We start from the raw sequence: 17,500 nt of genomic DNA on the forward strand, positions 1-17,500 counted from the left end.
TTCGGAACGATAACAAAAACTTGTGAAATGGAACGTGGCATTGCCCCCTCTGAAAAAACGCATCGTCCCGATGCTTTAACTAAAGATGAAGGTACAATAATAATGCAAGAAAGTACAATTAATAAATTACAATACAGCAATAATAAAAAAAACACTGTTTCAGTTTGTTAACGTGCATGAAACGGCTTGAGGCGCGTGACATGGACGACTTCAGGTCGCGATCGGCGTCGTTGGGAGTTCGTGATGCCGTCGGGGACAACCTCGTAATCAAGTGGGCCGAGACGTCGAACCACCTTGTACGGTCCGAAGTACCGTCGCAGAAGCTTTTCACTTAGTCCACGTCGGCGTATCGGCGTCCATACCCAAACACGTTCACCGGGCTGGTATTCCACGAAGCGTCGTCGAAGGTTGTAACGGTGGCTGTCGGTCGTCTGTTGATTCTTGATACGGAGACGCGCAAGTTGTCGGGCTTCTTCGGCGCGTTGAAGGTACTCGCTCACATCGAGGTTTTCTTCGTCGGTGACGTTGGGTAACATGGCATCGAGCGTCGTTGCCGGGCTCCTTCCGTAGACCAATTTGTATGGAGATATCTGCGTCGTCTCCTGCACCGCCGTGTTGTATGCGAAGGTCACATACGGAAGAATGGCGTCCCACGTCTTGTGTTCGACATCGACGTACATTGACAGCATGTCGGCGATCGTCTTGTTAAGCCGCTCGGTGAGGCCGTTGGTCTGTGGGTGGTACGCTGTCGTCCGGCGGTGGTTTGTTTGGCTGTATGCCAAGTTCGCTTGAGTTAAGTCGGCAGTGAATGCCGTTCCTCTGTCGGTGATAAGGACCTCCGGGGCGCCGTGACGTAGGACGATATTTTCGACGAAGAACTTAGCTACCTCAGATGCACTGCCTTTTGGCAGGGCTTTTGTCTCGGCGTAGCGGGTGAGGTAGTCGGTAGCTACCACGATCCACTTGTTTCCGAAAGCCGACGTCGGGAACGGCCCCAGTAGGTCCATACCAATCTGCTGGAAAGGTCGGCAAGGTGGATCAATTGGCTGCAGAAGTCCCGCTGGCCTTGTCGGCGGTGTCTTGCGTCGCTGACAGTCCCGGCATGTCCTCACATAACGAGTGACGTCGGTGGTAAGACGTGGCCAGTAGTACCTTTCTTGTATCCTCGCGAGCGTGCGGGAAACACCGAGGTGCCCTGCCGTCGGATCGTCGTGCAGGGCCTGCAGGAGTTCTGGTCGCAGAGCTGAAGGCACCACAAGGAGGTACTTAGCTCGAAGCGGTGAAAAGTTTTTCTTTTGTAGAAGACCGTTTCGTAGAAAGAACGACGCAAGTGCGCGCTTGAATACCTTCGGGACTTCGGCGGTCCTGCCTTCGAGGTATTCTATTAGGGCTTTAAGTTCCGGGTCGGCCCGCTGTCGTTCAGCGAAGTCGTCGGTAGTTATCGTTCCCAAGAAGTAGTTGTCATCCGAGTCGTCGGGTAGCGGTTGGTCGACAGGCGCACGAGAGAGACAGTCAGCGTTGGAGTGTTTTTTGCCGGACTTGTAAATGACAGTAATGTCATATTCTTGAAGTCTCAGGCTCCATCGTGCGAGGCGACCTGAAGGGTCCTTCAAGGTGGCTAGCCAACACAAGGCGTGGTGGTCGCTCACAACTTTGAAGGGCCTGCCGTAGAGGTAGGGGCGAAATTTCGACGTAGCCCAGATGATGGCGAGGCACTCCTTTTCTGTTGTGGAATAATTTACTTCTGCTTTGGATAGCGATCGGCTGGCGTAACTAATAACCCTTTCAAGTCCGTCATCCCTCTGCACAAGAACGGCGCCAAGACCTACGCTGCTTGCGTCAGTATGTATTTCTGTCTCGGCGAATTCGTCGAAATGGGCAAGTAACGGAGGCGTCTGGAGGCGATGTTTAAGCTCCTGGAAAGCGTGTTCCTGTGGCGTTTCCCACTTGAACTCCGCGTCGGCCTTGGTAAGGTTTGTGAGTGGATCGGCGATGCGGGCGAAGTTTTTCACGAACAGCCTATAATAGGCGCACAGGCCCAGAAATCGGCGCACGGCCTTCTTGTCAGTGGGCGGCGGGAAGTCGGCGATGGCGGCTGTTTTCCGTGGATCGGGACGAACTCCAGACTTGCGGATAACGTGCCCCAGAAACAAGAGCTCCTCATACGCAAATCTGCACTTTTCTGGCTTCAGTGTGAGTCCGGACGTCTTGATGGCTTGAAGTACAGCTTCAAGGCGCCGAAGATGCTCGTCGAAACTCGAGGAAAACATGACGACGTCGTCCAAGTACACAAGGCAAGTCTGCCACTTCAATCCTGCCAGTACTGTATCGATAACGCGTTGAAAAGTTGCAGGCGCTGAGCAAAGGCCGAAGGGCATCACCTTAAACTCGAAGAGGCCGTCCGGTGTTATAAACGCCGTCTTCTCTCGGTCTCTTTTGTCGACTTCGATTTGCCAATAGCCAGTCTTGAGGTCCATTGACGAGAAGTACTTGGCGTTATGGAGCCGATCAAGTGCGTCGCCTATTCGTGGGAGAGGATACACGTCCTTTCTTGTGATTTTGTTCAGGCGGCGATAATCGACGCAGAAACGTAGGGTCCCATCCTTTTTCTTCACTAACACCACGGGGGATGCCCATGGACTCTTGGACGGCTGGATAATGTCATCTCGCAGCATTTCATCAACTTGTCTCTTCATTGCCTCACGTTCTCGCGTCGAAACCCTGTGCGGACTCTGACGGAGTGGTCTGGCATTTTCTTCGGTTATGATTCGATGTTTCGTGATTGGGGTCTGCCGAATTTTTGATGACGACGAAAAGCAATCTACGTATTGCAGGAGCAGGGCTTTGAGCTGTTCTTGCTTATCGTTCGGAAGTCTGGGATTGACGTCGAAAGCTATGGGAGGGGCTTGGTTCCTCTGAGCAGGTTCCGCAGAATCGGCGAGGGCAAAAGCACTGGTGGCTTCGACAATTTCTTCGATGTATGCGACCGTTGTTCCTTTGTTCACATGTCATCTGGTGGAGGTGCTGCTTCGTTCATGTACCGGACGCCCCCGTCAAGCCGTGTACCCAGCACCTCCACCAGATGTCACGGGGTCGTGACGTGGCCAAGGACAGGAAACTTCGTGTTGGGATTTAACTGTTTATTTGGGCGAACCTGTGCCCGGTAAAGGGAAAGTCTAATTACAACAGCAGTCTTGCACAGATAGCAGTCTCGGACTGATAGCGGCGAACGCAGCGTCGGCCTTCGATCAACAACTGACAAGCGGCGAAGCGCGTCGGCATTTATACCCTTGCCGTCGAATGTTCTAGCGTTATCGCTGGCGCGGTGGCGTAGGTTCCAGAACAATCTGTACCGTTCGCACAATGGGCGTGATCTTATCGAAATGATCTACTACAGTCCGGAACCTTCTCGAAACCTGCAGGCACGGTTTGCGCCGAGAATCATGTGGTGTTTCGGAACGATAACAAAAACTTGTGAAATGGAACGTGGCAATATATATATATGCCGCCGTCTGTGAAAACGCCAAGAACCCTCTTGCGCCTGTGCTACAGTCAGCAGCTTTAGCGACATCACTGATAGTCAGAAAGAAAGACCAATGGGAAGACGCATTAAATGGGATCCCTTTTTTTTCATGTCTTGACCAATCCCCCAATGTGGGTGTGAGCCATACGTATAGGTCATTATCATCACTTTAAGGGTACGTTGGCTGGCGACGTGGATGTCCAGTATGGTGAGTCATTGATGACCATGAGGACATTCGTGATGAGCTCGGAACGCATCGAAGACGTGGATTTATCAACGGAGCCAGACGTGGTGGGGCCGTGCCTGACGCCCAAGACGTCCAACGCCTTTGCGGCCACGACATTCATGTCACCGATGACAGGCGGGCTTAGTGGATCGTTGTCTTTCGTGCTGAGGCTGGCACTCACTGCTATTCTTGCTGTGCTAGTGTTCGTGTGTCATCATGGTGTTCTCCTAATCTGCTTGGCGTCTTCAATGTCTCGATATGGTGCACCGCGACTCCGGCGTCTTCTTTCTCATCTTTCGTCTGTGGCATAGTACGTTCACGCTGGCTGATGGTCTCAACCCCGCCTTCGCCGGACTTGTGTACAATCCGAACACTCCATAAGATCCTCGTCGGTCTGTGAGTCAATAGCACGCAGTTTAACAACCTCGACGAGAGCCGACAGTGCCGTGATTATCGTCACTGGTGATCATTGCGCAATGAGGTTTGAAAAGCACTGGTCTTCTTTGTCCTCGAAATTAAGCTCCATGCTGCGCCTTCGATATTAGCTAGCTGGAGACGCTGCGTTGTGGGACAGCACGGTGACATCGTGTATTTTGTCGCATGGGGAATTGTCTAAGCAGTTCATTTGTTGATTCACGCACATTTAACCGTCATTCAGCGAGGTCACGCCCTCGGTATGCGATGGGGTCACGGAAACCATCGCATTCTGGACGTAGAGGACGTGCATGTCCTCGCAAATCTACGTGCAGATTTTGTAATCACTAATAACGTCCCTCGTCAACAAATAAATGTATTTCGATAAATAAAAACTGTCATTTGCAGGCCTTTCTAAGCGTTGTAATTGTAGCAAGCCGCTGTCGAAGTCAAAGTACGGTGAGAATTTAAAATATATTCTTGCAACGTTTCATGAAAGCTCACTGCTTTTTTGTTTTTTGTTTCACAGTGCCACTGCGCATGCGCGTAAATGTCGCGAAATGCCTCATGATCGCGGAGGCTGTTGTTCTGACCCAAAGTTACTAGATTAAGTTAGGAACCCAGTCTCGTAACATTGGTTCTGACCATACTGGGAGAGCTATTCTCGACGTGCCCATGTAATGGACACGTCCATTTCACTGGAGCGTACTAAGTTCCTCGAGAAAGCAGTGAGCCGTGACGTCATCCAGCTCTTCACCACGTAGACTCGCCGAAGTCGCAGAGCACATAGCATCCAGCGCAAGAAGAAATAGAGGACAAAATATGAGTAACAGAAAACGTAAGCAAACGAAACAATTACGTGTGTCCTTGCATAGTAGCGTATTTTAGATGTTTGAGAACGATTCAGAGAATGCGCACCGACCTTCACAGGTGTGTCAGACGGACGGTCGCATTAAACCTGATTCGAGGGCTAACGCGATCACGTCATGCACAGGTATATTCGCCCGGCCGAAAGCCAATCTCTCTAGGCTGTGTTCGTTGCACTGAGGCGCAATCCACCGTTGTCATAATTTTTGTGTCGACAATTGCGAAAGCTCCTCGACGTCAAAGTAAAGTTGCGGAAGAAGACCGGAAACGGGGCGCGCTGCTCGCTAAGCTCTAGCGGAACAGCAGCGGTCGAAATGGAGAGTCCATTAGGGGAGCTCTAACTTACACACATATCGACAATACCTTTCTCGTCGTACGGGTACTCGAGAGTGCTTTTTTGCACTTTAGGACATCAGTGGGGTCTGCTACGGTGCAGCTGGTGCGGCTGCCATATTTGTGCTCCCGGCGTCTTCACCATTCCATGACGGCTTGAAACGCTGACTAAAAAGTGTGGCGTGGCGGCAACATCCCATTCATAGTGGGAGCATCTAAAGCATCCGGCGTCATCACGCCATTCATAGTGGTAACACATCTAGGCACACTAGTATACTAGTGCCCCCCCCCCCCAAAAAAAAAAGAACACTAAGGAGGAGCGAATCATGTAGGAAAAAGTATTTCAGCCGCACTAACGTGAAACGTGGGGTGGCGTGTAGAATGCAGTGTTTTTCTTCTTCCTATACATGCCAGCATGCCAGGTTTGAGTTGCTTACGGCATGTATAAAAAGGTGCTTCAGCTCCGCTGAAGTCGTCAGCTATTTGTTGGTCTAACTGTTGCCTTCACTTTCAGGGTACCGGTGGCAAGTAGTATCCATTACTTGATTTTTGTGCCGCACACCCGTTTTTATGATGTACCGCGACTACCGTGTGGGGCCATTAAGACTCCGGCATGTCAAGACCCTAAGGGGCTTCACCGCTTCATGGTCACGTCATGATTGCGTCACAAATTTTTTCGACATGGTGACAAGATAGGATGACGATGACGTCATCACGTAAATTTAACGTTATGACGGAGCCTGACTTCATGACACAACGTGACGATAGGGAACACTAAAAAGTCAAGCCACGAAGGTGCCTCACACCGGAACCTATCAAAGCGCTTGAGGGCAGCGCAGGAAAATGTAAATGTTGGATTGACGCTTCCTATCAAGTGCTTCTACAAAGACCCTCACTCTCAGAAGCAACGCAACGTGAGAGATGCTTCACGTTATCAGAATGTGATGGTGCGAAATCAACATTACTGAGCGGATTCGACATAAATAAGGAGGGGGGTACCAAATGTCCCCCCCCCTTCCCCGGCTTCTGAAATTTTCCAAAGAATTCTCCGCCACGAGGTGCGGAGAATTCGTTGGAAAGTTGTCAAGTGCACCTAAAAATATGGAAAGCCGGTGTTACGTGGAAGATGGACGTGAATGTTAAACGAATCCGGTATCAGTGCTGCAGTTTCAAGGGCGTTTGGTGGAAAGGAGTCGACGGGGCGCACACAGACGAGACCACCCTTCCTCCTTTCAAAACAAACATTTCAGGAAGTGACTGTGCAGTGAAAAAAAAGTAAGTAGTTAGAAATGGGGACAGCGGCAGTTTCAAGCTCACAGGGGACTTATGAAGGGAAGGGGGTCACTCTTTAAAGCTGTAGTAGCATTTGGTGTGAAGCATTGTAAATGAGCAAGAAACGCTTGACTAGTGCATAGAAAAAAATCATTTTAATAGCTGTAAGGTATGAAGATATCCCATCCAAAGAAAGGGACAAAGAGCGATACGCTTAATGCTGTTCAGGGTAGGATGGCAAGTTCAGCAAGGTCAACGGCAGGACAAGTTGGAGACTATTCGAAAAATGTGCATGGAACAAGCAACAAGGTGGAAAAACACAAGTAAACATGAGTGCCCTTTTTACTTGGGTTTTGCCCGTTTTGTTTTGTTACGTGCACTGCGTCACACGCATGTTATAATGATGGGGTAGCAAACCATGTGCTACTTGGGTATTCTTTTTTTTTCCTTTACTTCTGATGGTGTCCTACTAACTAGAACTTTCTTACCACATAGCAGGAAATAGGACACCATTAAATAGGGCAGTCTTGATATATGCCAAGTATTTGCAGCTCAACGAAACGAATACAAGAGAGCGTTCATTTCAACTGTCAGATAAGAAAGCCAAGGAAAGTTTGGGGGATTTTATTTGTAGTAACTGCGATGTAAATGTGAAGAAAGAAAGTGGACGAAAAGATAAGTTGCTGCTGACAGTTACCTAACTAGCGACCTTTGAACAGCGTTGCCAGATACTACCAAACAAATACGCGAACACTGATAATAAAAGAAGCCCAAAAGAAGTGGTAACCTAATGAATTTTTTCATTCTTGAAAATATCTTTAATAATATGTGGCGTTTTACGTCCCAAAACTGCGATATCATTATGACGCAACTATGAACGAAAGAACATAGCTACTTTTTCTAGGGCAGTCTCCATTCGGTTGAAGGCACGTTTGCTGGTGCATGATTCACGTTACTTGCTGATTTTTCAAACGTATGTTTACTTGATCACTCAATCATATGCTCCAAGGCAAAAGGGTGTTAAAAGGGTGAGTGGTTCGTCCTTTTGGGGACTAATGGGGCTGCCACAACCATTAATCCCTTTAAGGACTAACGGCACCGGGTTAACAGTTAGTCCCCGCAGACGAGCCCAAGAGACTTACATTTAGTCCTCAGATTTACACCTTAGTGAGGAACCGTTAGTCCCACGATTCACCTCAAAAGACTAACATTTAGTCCTCACATTTGCACCTGATAGGGCGACTGTTAATCCCCACATTTACACCCTAACGGGCAACCGTTAGTCCTCACAGTTGCACCTTGCCGGACGAACGGTTGATCCACTCAAATACTCCAATCGGATGAACTTTTTGTCACCAGTTCAAACATTTTCCGCCAGGCCTATACTTTTTTCGCCTGTTTTTCTGCACAGTGAGCAACAAATTGCGCTGAAAAGAACACGCGAAAAAGTAGTTAGCCACCTATGTGTAACTGCTTTCGCAGTCACGGAAACAACGAAAGACAAAAGTGAGACATAGAAATCTTTTATTTTTCTACATACACATGAAGTTTCTCCATTCTTTTAAGTGAATTCATGGTTAAGTGTACAAGTCCAGTCTCTTTGTCAAATCTTGTTCACTCCTTGGGGAGCTCCTCCAACGGAAGCGATAGATGACAGGAATTGCAGATGCCAGCGCATGCAGCCTTCTGCCTGTTGTGTTCCCATGGCTGCGCGTACAATAATATAGTAAAAATAGTTAGACACACGTGACAGAAGATGAAGATACACGCATATGACAAGTACGTGCACGTTAATATAAAACAAGCGCTAAAATATGACATACAAATAACTTTACCTTCACATCTCGCACAATCCATCTGAAGCTGCTCTGACGAAAGAGATAGATTACAGGCATCGCAGACGCCAGCGCACACAGTCTTCAGCACGGTGTGTGCCCACGGCTGCACAATAAGTATGTAAAATAGTGAGTCACACGTGATAGAGGATGAATACAAATGCATATGAGAAATACGTGCAAGGTGAAATGAAAACATACGTGAGATATGACATGCTAATAATTTCACCGTGTTCTCACACATCGTCAAAGACTCATTTCGATCCCCGTAGCGCAACAGCTTAGGAGCGGCGGCCGCAGCCACAACTCCGCAAACCACCGTGCCGCTAACAAGTCGGCGAGTCCTAAGCCAACGACGTCGTTCAGCTCGAGCAAGCGAACGCGAGACCAAACACGGCGCTGCACGCGGAGTGTCTGCCGCCAGCGAACTTCGAACAGGAGAGCGAGCGTACGCTTGGCCGCTGCCACGAACAGCACCGAGATGGTTTGGATTTAGCGCCGAAAAAATCGACGGTAATGCTGCCCTTTTCCACAAACTCAAGCGAGTGCAGCGCGCAAACGCGAGTCCGCCGCCGCGGTCAACGGACTGCGCCGAGCTGCTTGCGACTGACTGACGGGAAAGCCAACTGTAATGGCGAGCAATTTTCTGTGTGTTCCGACGCTAGCGAAAGCCCCAGCAGCCCGTGCTGGTGCACTTGCAGTGCGCGACGTGACTACAACCAAGCTCTTTACGAGAACCCGCAACGTGTTTTCGACGACTCCCAACACAGTGACGAGGTCTCAGCCCAATATCGTCAGCCCGGAGCTCATCGCGGTGGCGAAGACAGGCGAGCACTCGATAAGCGAGCGCATGGGAGGCCGACGGCAATGGCAGCCAATTTCCAGGTGGTCGCAAAGCACAGGTGAACTGCAGACGCTGAAGCTGACCTTCGCATTGCATTTCGTGCATGCTATATACAACACGACCAAGCCCGTTGCCGACAAGCGCGATCCGTATCGCACACGCAACAAGTAGAGTAGAATAAAGAATGATAACCTACTTGCCTTAGAATCCAGCGCTGTTTTTTGCCCTGAGTCGGACTGAAGTATATATCCGATAGGCCTGTTGTCTTCTCGGCTGCCATATTGGCCTTCCCAACTGTTACTGTCGTGTGTTGGTCGTGACTATCTTGAAGCCAGAGATATACAGCGCGGCGTGGTGAAGTGTCGAGACTTCCTCCACACTTCATGGGTGCAGCGAAACGCAAAAGCAGCAGCCCACGCTCATCCAAGCTTACACACAAGCACCCTGTCGTAATTCTTAGATCGTCGAATCTATGTTGGTCGTGACTATCTTGAAGCCAGAGATATACAGCGCGGCGTGGTGACGTGTCGAGACTTCCTCCACACTTCATGGGTGCAGCGAAACGCAAAAGCAGCAGCCCACGCTCATCCAAGCTTACACACAAGCACCTTGTCGTAATTCTTAGATCATCGAATCCAGGCGGCCGTGGTCGAGCACTCCGAGCGCGACGCAACGCCAACCGTTGCCGGCAAAATACGGGGAAAGACTGAGCCAGCAGAGGAGGAGAAGGGAGGAGAAGGATTGCTGGTCACTTTGGCAACGCTTTTCGCGCTGCCTGCAATCTCCGAGTGGTTCATCTCTTTGGAGCGTGTTAGGAGACTAAGTGGTTTCGCGCGGCATGTTTCCCTCTGTGCTTGCTCCTCAACGGTCTATCCGTTCATCGCGCGCGCCTATTGGGCTCCGTTACTCCTTTTTCGGGTAATTTTGCCTTAGAGTGTAGGCCTGCGCACGTGGGGGGAGGGTTCAAGGGGGTGGCGGTGCCTCCCCCTACTAGGGTGGGGCGTAAATCTGGCTTCATATATTGACTATGTTGGACGCGGTGGGGGACGTTTCGATGAACCTTTGAAATACACTGCACATACGTCACGAAAATGCTGTGGTGCTTTTGTAGGTTATTTAGATTTAGTGATCACAGGGATCAGCTTCCGGGATGTAGCTTTGTGGGTGGGAGAGAGAGAGGGAGGGAAAAAAGTGGTAGCCTTGGCACACGCTAGTCACCTAGTTAGCAACCAGCTGCAGGTTTCAGAAGGAATGTCTGAGCAAGTTATTACCGGTGACTCAAATTCAGTTCGATGTGCAGAGACAATCAAGGAGAGAGTTAATGGCGACAAAAAAGTACGATAAAGACGTTCCCAGGATATACGCTGGAGCCAGTGATGAAGCAAGTGAGCGAAAACTCGCAGCTAGTGCTCACAGACGTAAGCTCGTGGTAAATGAGAGAGGTCTAAATGATGCCTCGAACGAAGAATCGGCAGGGCTAGCGACGACATCGGCAAAAGTAGTCGATGACCTGCACACCATGTCCCCTCAGCAGGAGTATCCACGGTATCCGAGGTACCAGTTCGTAACGGCGTTACGGTGACCTGCAAAGAGTGGTTGTCGAAGCAAACAGAGATATGGCGAATGAGTAGAAAGAAAGGCTTCGACGTAGTGGAAATAAAAAGGAAGGTTCAAATGGGGGGGGGGGGGGTCTCCCAAGAGACAGAATTCGCTTCGATAAGAGGCTTGGTCATGAGGTGGGATGGTGACTGGCAAGGCACGCGCAGTACCTTTTGTGTACTTTTTGTTTTTTAGAAGAGGGGGTGCCGTCAGGGTTGCTAACAACAAACAATAGAGCCAGGATGACTCTTTGAGCAGTAGTATTGCGAAAAACCACAAAAAAGGAAAAGAAGAGGAGAGGAGGCGCGCGTTGCAATTCGTAACATAAACATCCAGGGTGGCAGAAAAAGGGCAAAATGGTTAGATATTGAGGATCAGTTAAACAATGAACAGATAGGCGTTTATGCAATTACAGAAATGCACCTTAGAGTCATGAACGAGCCACCACGTATTGACAGTTATGTTTGGTAATGGTGCAACAGCATCATAGCCGAAAGGATACGTGAGGATGTAGGAATGCGAATTCACCGTGGAGTCAAATGAGATTGACTGAAACAGATGACTTCAGAGCACCTCTCGGTTTTGATCGCAGTCGGTGGAAATAAAACGTGGCTTGCGATAGCCTTCTTGTGGACTGCAAATAACTGCATAGAAAAGAATCAGGAGATAGTGTATTTAAAGAATGCGGATATTGAGGAATTTGGTAATGGGCCCGAAATCATCCTTCTGGGGGACATGAATGCCCAGATACATGACCTTGAAGGTTATTCAGACACCAATGGTAAGTTATTGCCAGATCTCTGCGCGAAACATAGCCTTGATATGAGGTCGCCACCATGAGGATGCTGATTGCTCGCCAGCGTCTGAGCGATTCGCAGGAACGACAACGACAGGTCTACAACGCGTGCCATCGTGATGTCCATTTCAGTCAAGGTGACACAGTCCTTCTCTGGACGCCATCGCGGCGAGTTGGCCTGTGCGAAAAGCTGACTTCACCGTACTCGGGTCCGTACCGTGTGGTGCACCAAGTCACCGACGTGACATATGAAATTGAACCTCTTAACGCCACCAGCGCGCGATCGCGTTCTGACGTTGTTCACGTCACTCGTCTGAAACGATATTACACAGACCAACCAAGCACCGAGACGGTGCCTTCGCCGCAGGGGGTGATGCTACGGGGTACCACAAATGAACACTGTAGAAAGGAGGACGATGTTTAGGGCGAGCTCGTGCAGACCGGGCTCCATATTGTATGCCTGCCTGTTTACCGAAAGTAAAGGCATTTTTCAGACGCCTTCTCACCGTAACATTATAACACCGGGCCTAATTGGGGTGGACAGGTCACGTGGAAAGTCGGAAAGAAGCAATCGACTATTGATTGTTGTCTCGTGACTGAAGGCATTTATGAAAACTGAGAGAAGTGAGATTAGACGAGAAAGCGATTCAAAGCTTGGGTAGTGATCATAAGCGCTTAACATTGAAATTGGGATATGAAACTTGAAATAAAGGCATATAGTCAATGTAGGGCAGCTCGTATTTAAATTGCAAAGAAATAACAAATATAGCTGCAATAGTCGAAGAAGAAGTAGGCAAAATACCAGGCAATTAATAGGGGTATAATGAGCTGTCACACTGAATGACGAAAGAAATAGAGGAAGAGAAAAAAACTTTTGGCTGGAAAGGAAAGAAAAAGCCAAGAGATAGGTGGAATAAGAAAATCCGGGAAGCGATCGCGAAAAGACATGAAGCTTCATGGGGTTATATATAGAAAGGCAAATAGGACAAGTGGTCATAGGGTGAAATATGATAAATATATGTAGAGAAAAAGTACATTATACAGAAATTGGTCGAGGAAAAGATTGAATATAGAAGGGAACGCTGTGCGACAGAGATTCGGGGGAAAAAAAGAAGGCCCATCTAATATATTTTGGAGCCGCATTAAGGCGCTAGGTAGAAAGTCTGCCACAATGCAATAACATGTTGTATAGATGAATGAGGAAATCACTTGGAAGAATACGAAGTGCTCAATAAGATTCGAAAGGTAACAGCCGAGCCATTTAAAAATATTGTCGTAAAAGTATCGGAGTAAAAGTGTCATGGAGAGCGCAACTGAGGAAGATCCGGCATATATACTTGAGAATTTCACACATTGTTTTTTCAGACGCGCATTGTCTGGGATGAATGGGATAAAGGCCCCTTAATGTGCTGATAATCTGCGCTGAATGAAAAAATTGAGAGAACATAGGCGACTCCGATTGTTTCGCCGTTCAATATCTCGGTGATCTGTTTGCTTTAAAGAACGTAATTTGTTTTACTTAAGTTGAGTAAATCATTTGGCACTGACTCCAAACGGGCACATTGATCTCCTACTTTACGAATTTTTGAATGCACCAGAGTGACACCTTACACACTGTCGTCTCAGCCCGAGTCGATATTTTGCTCATATAAACAGAAAATGCCCATACAAGCCCAATCCCCCCTTTGTGGGGGCTGAGCGACAGGAGCCTTGGGAGGCTGCTCTGTGGAGTTCACCACCAAAAAACCAACTCGGACGTGGGGGTCGCTCAAGTGCAAGGACTTTCTTGCTTGTTTGCTTGTCCTCTGTTCTGCCTCTTAGCCACAAAGGGGGATTGGCCAAGAAGTCGGCGGTTAATGTAAGTGAAAAATTAAGGTCTATTCAGGGTAAAAATTAAAGTAATTAGTTTGTTTTTTTAACAGGAAGAGTTTCAGCCCCTAGCCCTTTTTGCACTGGCGTCGTCAATTGACGGCACCATACAAAATTTCTTCTAGAACCTTGAAAACTCAATCAAAACCGCTCATTCCTGGAAAAATATTTCTTCAACTATCCCCACTGCGATTGACATCACCGTTGTTTCATTTTTGCGGAGCATGGAGCTTTAAAGCAGAAGAATCTAGACATAGGTCATTGGTGACGATGACACGGGCAAACAGAGGCGGGAAGGCGACACTTTCAAATACTACGTTTTTTTTTTTCAGATTTTGTGCACTATAGGGCATAGCATCAATAAATTTGCCACTTTTGTAATTGCATGGTATAGAGCCATGATGACCTAATTTGATGTCATAACTGTAAATCTATAAATACTTACACAACCAACTATATTTTTGGTTTGTGGTCTTCTGAGACCCAAACTATTAGTAAAATACGTACTAATAATGTGTCTGACAAAAATTTAAATGCCAGGACTGAAAGGGCTAGAGCGGCCCGAGCGCCAATCGTCTTCTTCTTTCCTGACCCCCCCCCCCCTCCCCCCCACTTGACCCATTTTTGGTGTGCCGTGCTCCCTGCCGGGCTGCAGAAATTAGGCGCATTCTTCCTTTTCTAACCACTACCACCACCAATAATATTTATCCTCTTCCTCCTCCTCCAAGTCTTCCACCTCGGGGCAGGAAGTGTCAGTGTACGAAGGTAATGAAGAAGAAGAACGATGGCCCGGCAAAGGTCTACTGCCGTTGTTGCTGCGCGGAGAAAAGTTTCAGCTGCCCGCCGCGCGAAGGTAAGGTAGCTGCATATCTTTGCCAAAAGCTCTCGGGTCTTGTCGCATACAAGTGGGATATTTTTACCTGACTTTGTTGGATTGCTGTATCAGGACTCCTACATTACCGTGTAGGCTTACACTGAACACAATCATAATTTTTCGCGGGGACTGTGAACGGCGAACTGGTGTCGCAATGTGGGCTCAGTGGCATGCCATCTTGAAGCCCTGTCTATCTCTCTTAGTCGAACAGACAGCTAACGTCCTCGCACATGAGTTGCACATAAATACAGTTCTCGCGCACAATTTTTGCTCATCAAGGTTGAGGTCGAACTGTATACGAAGGGCACTACTTTCTTTATATGTTTTTAAATGTGACGGATAACCAAACGCACTTTGAATCTATCTATCTATCTATCTATCTATCTATCTATCTATCTATCTATCTATCTATCTATCTATCTATCTATCTATCTATCTATCTATCTATCTATCTATCTATCTATCTATCTATTTATCTATCTATCTATCTATCTATCTATCTATCTATCTATCTATCTATCTATCTATCTATCTATCTATCTATCTATCTATCTATCTATCTATCTATCTATCTATCTATCTATCTATCTATCTACGTACGGGTGCTGTCGCGACCATCTCCTTAACTTCGAGTATATACAAAATTCAGTCGGAGAGGATTTGTTTATGAATTGAATAATGTGAAAATCCCGTCGCGTACGACGTGAAGCCCTTTCCTCCAGACACGTGTGGCACGTTACCCGTGTACAACGTGCCGGGTATGTACCAAAACTGTTTTATATTTTACATCTACCGAGGAACGGTGAGAATATACATTGGTAATGCGAGAGCGTTAGCAAAACCTACATCGGCCGCACTCAGCCAATGAATGCAAAAAATATATGTTGTGGTCCCAGCAGGAATTAAACCAAGGCATTATGCGTGGTCATCGAGCATTCAACCACTGAGCCAGGCCATGGCTCAGTGGTTGAATATAGCCATGGAGATTCAACTTTCCGGCAACGTCTTCACGTGTTCAGTATAAGGTAGAGTGAAGAATGGCAGGCGCAAAAGCCAGTGCTCTTCGTTTTGCTATTATTACGTGCGTAATAAATCGGAAATACGTTTAATATGCGTAGCTGACTAGTTTTTGTCATGTCAATTAGTGCCCACTTGTGCAGTTTATTCGATGGCTTTGACGATTGAGTCTATGGATAGTTAAGAGAATCCCTAACTTATTTCTTGTGCTATACGATCACATCTCACAGCCTCAACAACAGCAACCACAACAACAACTACAACAGCAACTACAACAGCAACTACAACAGCAACCGCAAAGAGATGAAGGGCCGCCGATTATTCCGCCGGATGTCGTGCTGTGGGCTGCTGAACAATCGGACTACATCGGCTTCAACCCTTGGTTTGTTACTACCATCGTTGGTATGATCAACGTCGCTGAAACGGTAAGCTATTCAACGAATAATGTTGCCTTACTCCGCTGCAAACGATCTAGCTCTCTTTTTCTATTGTTGCCAGAATTCACTCGTTGAAAGACGTAAAAACTCTCAGGGTCGCTCGTGCATTCAAAGGGGTACTGACACCATTTTCCGGAGGAGTGTGTACTCTGCCATACAAATCTCCTTTATGCAGAGATGACTCTGAACAAGTGGGACACTCAGAAAGGGCTCATAAGATATTTTATTTTTATATTAAACTCAATTTTCTCGCGGCGCATTTACCGACATCAGCACTAACTTGACGTCAAACTGCAGTACTAATGCGGTGCCCTCACACAGCAGACTGGCTGGATGTTATGACGTCAAGCACAGAAAAAAAATGGCAGCCTAAACATTGCCTTTCGATCGTCTGCTCGCGCCGTGTGGGCGTGCGGACACTGTCGTCCAGAGTATACCTGTGCAGGGAGCTGGCGGAGTCTGAAATAGTGTACGTGCACGGGAATACAAAATATACGCATACCAGAGGGCAAATCAATCATTTTATTTCAACTTTGTCATCATTGTGCCTATATTTTGACCTGTGAAGTCTAGCGCCAGTGAAACGGGGGACAGTAGGTGCAAGTTCCACCTATTCCCGTCCGACCCGGCGCTGAGACAAGCGTGGTTCGACTTGGGCGGAGACTGGACGCCAACCAAGCGGAGTTTACTCTGTTCGCTGCACTTCACTCCGGACGCGGAACATGCAGTTGCTGACAGACTTCGGATTGTCGACGAAGAACTTGTGTCTTAAAATTCATGCCATCCCAATGATGTGCCCCTGTGCCACGACAGTTGCCACACGTGCGGCGCGCAGCAGACGATCGAAAAAGCGACGCGCGGATGAGGATACGTCACGAAAACGTGCGTGTGGACATACTATCGCCTGAGCGCGCTGCTCATACCACGTCATGACGTCAGGGTACAGTAGGAACCGAAAATAACTTTTAAAATCATGCTGCAGGTAATTAATTCTCCAGGGCGCACTGACGCTTACCGTACATTTCCTACGCTCTCGGAAACTTGTCCTATAATTTGACGCAAAAAAAAAACGATAAGTGACAAATTTTGTGTCAGTACCAATTTAGAACGACATGAAGGCGAAAGCCGATAATCTTATTTACCCTCTCAGCCGATCTATTGATGTTGCCCGCCAGTTTTCGAATGCTTTCTGCACCTAACGCGGTTTTTCACTGCCTCCAAGATCGCACCACTTTTGACCCAGCTTCGATGCGATGTGATAACGTCATCAAGGGATGCTAGGCACCACGTATTACAAAATTTCACGTTTTGTTACGTCATTGTGACGTCATATGGTGACGTCAACTTGTTATGATGTTTTTTGTGTGACTCGCCCTCCACACCGCTAGACGCGAGACGCTGACGGTCAACTTTCGCGTTTGATGAGGCGTCGAAGGAAATTCGCCGTAATAATAAACATAACTAATTAAGCATATTAGTGAACATGTTTGTCATGTTAGATTTAAAGATTGAGACATTACGAGTCACGTTCTTTTGGAAGAAATTCTGAAACTATATTTTGAATTTATTACAAGCCAAAGACGTGCACGCCCGT

The 17,500-nt window shown here is 47.7% G+C and overlaps 1 protein-coding gene across 1 annotated transcript in view; it reads left to right on the forward strand.

Annotated features, from left to right (window-relative positions):
- Nucleotides 1-14,238: 14,238 nt before the first annotated feature.
- The window catches only part of LOC142777007 (uncharacterized), a 29,631-nt gene continuing 26,369 nt past the window's right edge, over nucleotides 14,239-17,500 (forward strand). The window contains exons 1-2 of the mRNA XM_075881314.1: nucleotides 14,239-14,431; nucleotides 15,700-15,894. Of these exons, the coding sequence (XP_075737429.1) occupies nucleotides 14,363-14,431; nucleotides 15,700-15,894 (264 nt within the window). The 5' untranslated portion in view covers nucleotides 14,239-14,362. The remainder of the gene's footprint in view (nucleotides 14,432-15,699; nucleotides 15,895-17,500) is intronic.

The sequence above is a fragment of the Rhipicephalus microplus genome, chromosome X (assembly GCF_043290135.1).
Source record: "Rhipicephalus microplus isolate Deutch F79 chromosome X, USDA_Rmic, whole genome shotgun sequence".
Taxonomy (NCBI): Eukaryota; Metazoa; Arthropoda; class Arachnida; order Ixodida; family Ixodidae; genus Rhipicephalus; species Rhipicephalus microplus.